This window comes from Nymphalis io, chromosome 19 (assembly GCF_905147045.1).
Source record: "Nymphalis io chromosome 19, ilAglIoxx1.1, whole genome shotgun sequence".
Lineage (NCBI taxonomy): Eukaryota > Metazoa > Arthropoda > Insecta > Lepidoptera > Nymphalidae > Nymphalis > Nymphalis io.
This window is the reverse complement of record NC_065906.1, coordinates 11712464-11719367: the sequence shown is the minus strand read 5'-3', so window position 1 is coordinate 11719367 and position 6904 is coordinate 11712464. Positions and strand designations below refer to the sequence as shown.

General features: G+C 38.5%; 1 protein-coding gene across 2 annotated transcripts; it reads right to left on the bottom strand.

Moving 5' to 3' along the window:
* Positions 1-3343: 3343 nt before the first annotated feature.
* Positions 3344-6312, bottom strand: LOC126776134 (mitochondrial intermembrane space import and assembly protein 40-B). 2 transcript variants are annotated; one of them, XM_050498434.1, is made up of 4 exons: positions 6206-6312; positions 4825-5073; positions 4145-4399; positions 3344-3805 (listed from the first exon to the last, which is right to left on the bottom strand). In XM_050498434.1, the coding sequence occupies exons 3-4, from the start codon at positions 4375-4377 to the stop codon at positions 3574-3576; spliced, it is 465 nt and encodes a 154-aa protein (XP_050354391.1). In that variant the 5' UTR covers positions 4378-4399; positions 4825-5073; positions 6206-6312; the 3' UTR covers positions 3344-3573. The 2 variants fall into 2 exon arrangements, with proteins under 2 accessions (XP_050354391.1, XP_050354390.1); XM_050498433.1 differs by having other exon boundaries at positions 6096-6294.
* Positions 6313-6904: the final 592 nt, after the last annotated feature.

Genomic DNA, 6904 nt, shown 5'->3' with positions numbered 1-6904 from the left:
AAGAATTAAAGGCTATTGTGGAAGCGGATCCATCACAAAGCACTTCAGAGATAGCTGCAGGCTTCGGGGTAAGTGATAAAACCGTATTAATCCACTTAAAGCAAATCGGGAAATTAAAAAAAAAAAAATCTTGAACGATGGGTACATCATGAATTGAGTGAATCGAACTTGCAAACACGCGTCGACTGCTGTGTTACTTTGCTCAACCGACACAATAATGAAGGGATTTAAAATCGAATCATTACTTGTAATTAGAAATGGGTACTATACGATAATCGGAAGCGCTCGTCGCAATGGTTGAACCCTGGAGACCCAGCCAAATCCTGCCCTAAACGAAAATTGACTCAGAAAAAGTTACTTGTGAGTGTTTGGTGGACCAGCGCCGGTGTCGTTCACTACAGCTTTCTAAAATCTGGCCAAACGATTACGGCAGATATCTATTGTCAGCAACTGCAAACCATGAAGGAAGAACTAGCTGCTAAACAAACGAGATTGGTCAATCGCTCTAGGCCACTGCTGCTTCACGACAACGCAAGACCACACACTACACAACAAACAACCACTACATTCGATGAGCTACAATTGGATCTTGTGTCATCGAATTCCTCCAATATGTTTTAATAATTTTAAGCTTCGAAAAACTCCCTTTAGCAGACGCAACTGTAACAGGTGTGGTAGCAATAATTCATAGGACTATTTCGATAGTGGGGTAAACTTCAGTTATTTTTTTTTTCTATTATGTATTTCAGCACCGAGATAATGTCGTCGTTTCCTTCATACACACGGATGAACAGATTCAATTCTTCGTACAATTCATGTCCATCAATATCACACGATTCTCCTATTGTCATAGATACTTGCAAGTTGCTGCATTGCTTCAAAAGTTCACTATCACTAATTTCCTTTAATCTTTTTATATTATACATGAAACCAAATATGCTTTCATGATGTTTAAGAGCCTCGAACCTAGGATGGCAGCTTGCGCGCACATTGTCGACAATGATATGAATAATTTACAATTGCAATCAATCCTTCTAAAATATCTCTCCAACGTTGCCTTTCTTGTTCGATTTGTGACTGGGCCAAGAAGTCAGTCGTGGAACAGCTTTTTAAACCATTCTCTAAATTAATCCATTTCAACATACAATCTTTGTGGTTTCGACTAGATTCAAGTGACTTTAGGTAATCACCCAAGTGTTTCCAATCACACACTCCTTCACTTGATCCTATCTTTGTCTTTTCTAGCCCGAATATTCGACACGGAAAGCAGTAAACAGCATCCCTTTGTTTGTGAATTAATCATCCAGCCCCTGTCAAGTTTTTCACCGTTAACTTATCATAATTCTTTATCTTATTATAAAGATATTCGCTGAATCGCCGTCCATTATCATTTACGGGAAATAAATCAACTTTAACCCGGATTGGACCTTTTAATACAATCTCAGTTCGGACTACATCAGTAATTGTTATGGTCCACAAACCGGGGCCATTTTGAAGATTCAGATTTTCCATTCCATTATGGATGTAGACATACACTCGGGCTCAGATTCGTGTTCTTGACTGGATAGCGTTGACGGCGGCACCGGTGACCTAAGAGACAATGATGTAGTTAATTCATCATCATCCTCGCTGTTTTTACTTATTGACGGCACCCATGATGATGGGGAAGGAATGTTTTCTGCTGGATTTTTTTTTTATAGAATAGGAAGGCGGACGAGCATATGGGCCACCTGATGGTAAGTGGTCACCAACGCTCTTAGACATTGGCATTGTAAGAAATGTCAACCATCGCTTACATATCCAATGCGCCACCAACCTTGGGAACTAAGATTTTATGTCCCTTGTGCCTGTAATTACACTGGCTCACTCACCCTTCAAACCGGAACACAACAATATCAAGTATTGCTGTTTTGCGGTAGAATATCTGATGAGTGGGTGGTACCTACCCAGACGAGCTGGCACAAAGCCCTACCACCAGTAAAGATCAGGATTAGAGTCACCGTCAGTCAATAAATGTTTTGTAGAGGTTTCTTGATCATCACTTTTTATATATTTATATAAAGATCCACGTAGATTTTCTTTTACCAGCTTTCTTTTGATAGCTCTTTTCCTTTTTGAACTACCTGACTCAAATTTTCTACCGGCATCACGATCACGCGAACTCATTGAGTAAATCTCGTTTTGTTTCGCACAAACAGTCAGAAATAATTTTTAAGTATCACACAGTTTTTTTTACACTTTTTCAGCTTACTCAATAGTTCAAATACTATAAGAACGTAATATTCAATAAAATTGAAAGATATGTACGGTACAGTTTTTGTAACTCATACTGCAAGCAAAATAATTCCAAGGTGACAAGAGTTGACGAACGAAATGAAACACGGAGATTCCTCAAGCAATAGAGGAGCAGAACATTATGTCCCGATTCGCGATATTCAAGTACTACATAATGAATTTTTCAATTATGTTTTGAATGAATAAATTAGTTAACTAAAAAAATCTATATTTTTTAAAATTTGCTTGGGTTGTTGCGCGAGGCCTCTGCAATAGCAAGGCCTCGGGCGATTGCCCTGTTCGCCACCCCCTACGGCCGCCACTGACTGGTGGTAGGGCTTTGTGCAAGCTCGTCTGGGTAGGTACCACCTACTCATCAGATATTCTACCGCAAAACAGCAGTACGTGGAATTGTTGTGTTCCGGTTTGAACGGTTAGTGAGCCAGTGTAATTACAGGCACAAGGGACATAACGTCTTAGTTCCCAAGGTTAGTGGCGCATTGGCGACGTAAGCGATGGTTAACAGTTCTTACCATGTCTTGCCATGTCTATGGGCGTTGCTGACCATTTTTTTATTATTGAGAATATACTAAAGGTTGCTCGACCATGTTTGGACGTCCAGTTTCACTTAAGGACTTCAGTTTGTGTGGAGGCATTGTACACTTTTGTCGACCCATACCAAAAAAACAATATTTTGAACAATTAATTGTTGTGTTATCTTTAAAAGGGGAAATTTTATATATTGTTGTAAAAAACAACAGTTGCTAAATAATTTGTAAATAGTTGATTTTGATTTGTTAAATACCCCCAGAATGTTGTAGTATGCGGTCGGCATCAAAAACTTGTTTACCTAAAGCTTTCTACCAACGAATAACAACACCGAGCGATATACTTACAAACTGTGTCAGTTGAAGTTCTCGACAGCAAGACCTAAGTCTCAAACTTAGGTCCTAAGTTCCTGGACTGGTTGGTACCTCGTAAACATTATATGCAAGGAATAATATCGTGCACACTAGATGTAGATAAGATCTACAGTAAGCGGCCAGTAACATTACAATGAAAGAGATAATAACTTCTCAAAACATTTATGTACGGCAAAGATACACATCATTACTTTGCAAAATCAAAGTAATACTTGTCACCTTCACAGAACGCTACACTACACTCATCATTAAGAGACGAAACTTTTTGGCTGAAATATAAAAAAAAACGTAACTTATTTTAACAGAAACAATCGAACTATCGACAATAATATATATACTACGTTCAATTGTGCTTTATACGAGACCACGCCGGCGCTCAGGCGCGCGCGGGCGCGGGCTCGGCGGGCGCGGGGGTCGCGGGGGGCGCGGGGGTCGCGGGGGTCGCGGGGGTCGCAGGCGGCGCGGCGGGCGCGTCGGCGGCGTGCTCCAGCGCCGCCGCCAGCTCGTCGTCGTCCTCGTCCTTGCCGTACAGCTCAGGGTACTGTCCCATACACTCCTGCATTATACTAAATTTTTCGTAGCAGTCGCTGCCTTTTGGTTCCGCTTCGCTGAAACGATTAATATTTTTCTCAAAAAGAATTAATAAAATTAACGTCTGACCGTTCGCTCGCTTATTGACGAAATCGATGCCTGTTATTTATGCATCAAGTGACTAAGTTCGATATAAAAAGAATATTTTAATAAGTAGTAAAATATTTTCAGCAACTATGTTGACCCCTTTCTTAGAAAATATCATTAAATAAAATACACATAAGAAGCGTCTGATATCACTCTTTATAGAAAAAAGGATTTCAGAGGCACCGAGCATTACACATAACCGACACAAAAATATTTCTGATCGACTCCAACTACATTACACGAGCAATTATGTTTCGAAGAGTACATGCCTGTAGTGGAAGCAGGAGAAGGCGTCCCGGAACTGCGTGCCGCAGGGCCCCGTGGCCATCCCGCCGAGGCACGGGCAGCCCCAGTTGATGGCGCCGTCGGGCAGGATGAGGCCGGGCGCGGGCTCGGGCGCGGGCAGCACCGCGCTGCTCGGCGCCGCCAGCTCGTCGCGCGGCGCCACCACCACCACGTCCTTGCCGCCCTCGCCCGTCTCCCACACGCGCCGCGCCGACATACTCTCCGCGATACTCGTGGCGCTGACAAACGTTACACCTTTTTATTTATTTGGCCTATCATAAGCTCCGCCGCTCGAATTTATTGATCCACCCCATGCTTGGCACAAACACGTGTCACAGTTGTCTAGCTTTCTAGCTCTGAGTCAGTCAGTGAACCAAAATTGTCATGATTTAACACGACACCGGAAAGTTCGTGCTCCACACCAGTAGTACATGTTTATCCTGGAGTATTTGCGGCAATGCAAATAGCATCTAAGTCAAAATTTTACACCGTTAAACTACAACTCGCTCATAATTTATTTTTATAAATGTATAAAGTGACGTCGCGAAGCTTATGACTCGTCCATTTCCGCTGTCACGCGGTGTTCCTTTATAACTCAACGTGTGACGTGGTTTATAATTCGCCAATATTATGAGCGATAGTCACATACTTAAACAAGACTTACAAGGATTAAATCAGTGCCTGCAAGGAAGGCGCCTCGGCAAGTACACGTATGTTACGAGGTGTCAGTGCGAGCGCCGCTCGTAGTTTGCGGAGATGTGTATCACGTGTTCGTACGAGGACGTGCGCCGTCCCGTGCTCCTCGCGCACGCGCAGTATGTCCGCTCGTACGCCGCAACACTCGCCGAACAATTCTTGCGTTGCTTCTTGCAGTATACTTTGAACTGCCAACTCAGGTCTAATTGAAGTGCTTCTGGAAATGTTCAATTAAAATGTTATTTTTTTTAACTAATACTATATCCTCTTAAATTAACCTGTATATTTATAATTACATACTAATTCCATATAATTAATAAAATACATAAATTATGTAAATGTTCATTAAAATGATTAAGCAAAATAAGTGTTTATTAAGTAATTTAAAAATTGTTAAAACTATCCAAAAGTACCAAATATATTAATTATACAGTTTACTTCGTTGGATTTTTTTTGTTAATCATTACATATGCCCATTAGCACTTGCACTATAAGCTGTTACACTGACAATGTACCACTAACTATAGGAGCTTATTTTAATTTATATTATATCCATTGCCTGTGTTTACACTGGATCACTCACCACACAAACGGGACAGCGAAGCAATACCAAGTATGAACACACCAAATTTTGTACCACTACAGCTACTCAGATGCACTTGTAAGAAACCCTACATTTAAACCTCAGAAGCAGAGATGAGCAAATATTTTTATATCTTTTATACAATTAATTATTTATTCAATTTTGACACGGTATAATTTAGAAACACAACATCGTAGGACTTTAATCACCTAGACTAAATCTATTTTTATTCATTATTGAAATTTAATTGCGATCAATATGAAACATGAGCAAATCATAGTCACTAGCTCCTAATTCGAAAGGACCTAGAGATGCTTTGGAACAAATACTGCTGAACTGCAAACATTCTCACATATGATACACAAGCGACTGGCATTTATAATGGCATTTCTAATTTATTTTACAAGTTAACCCAATAAAAGAGGCACTAAGGTAATCTGGGAGTAATTTGTAGGTATATTTAGAGAAAAATTAATGCAACTTTACACAATTTACATACATATATAAATATTAGGTTATAATTCATAATGATTACTATTTAATCTAACTTAATTACTAAGATATGCTATTATTTTACGAAGATATAAAGTTTACCAAATGCCTTAGTTTTTAATAGAAAAATTAAAACTTCCGTGTTATGCAATATTATTACTTACAAATCTAATTCCAAATCCAAATAAAAGTATCGAGAGTGCATTTTACGACGATAATTAAAACGAAAACATAAAAAGTAACGTTACAAAAATACGTTTAATTATTGAATTACCATAAGTAGAATCAATCTTCGAATCACATGAATTAGAAGGAAATTGAAACGGATGAGGTTATGTTGATAATAATTGTTAATATTCGGTATCTGTCGTAAGACGTCAGTGTCAATGTCTGTTGACTTTGATTTACACAGTTATTCAAATAGCTTGCACGATCGGATACTTAAAACATTAATTGTTAATATATTTTATTATTTAATTATTACATTAATTATTACATAAACAATTAAGGTGACATATTTTAGATTTTATAAAAAAAGCATTGCTTAAACGTTATGCAGCGCCATCTATTATGATACAAGTAAGTCGGTGTTTACCTACAATTCATATTACCGCTTTTTTGTCGTAAATTGTATTTTCTTTAAGTTTCCGTCGTTTTCTTTTACATCAACTTAACATTACTTAAGATATAGTCAATTGATAAATGTAAAATGATTTACATCAATATTTTTATAATGGTTTGGAATATAAAAAAATTTTGCGACTTGCAACAACAAATTACAGAAACTTTTTATAAAGTATTTACGATAAAGTTTAGTTGATACAACGCGTTATTGAATATAGGAATAGATAGATATTATAACAGATGTTATATCTGTTTGTATAAAATAATTTACAGTAACATCCTGTGAACTGTCCCACTGCTAAGGCCTCCTCTCCCTTTTTAAGGAGAAGGTTTGAGCTTATTCCACCAC

Coding starts and splice junctions, on each gene's coding strand:
- LOC126776134 (XM_050498434.1), bottom strand. CDS start 4,377: ATGTCGGCGCGGCGCGTGTGGGAGACGGGCGAGGGCGGCAAGGACGTG. Junction 3,806..4,144: donor TTCTCCTGCTTCCACTACAG/GCATGTACTCTT, acceptor TAATCGTTTCAG/CGAAGCGGAACCAAAAGGCA.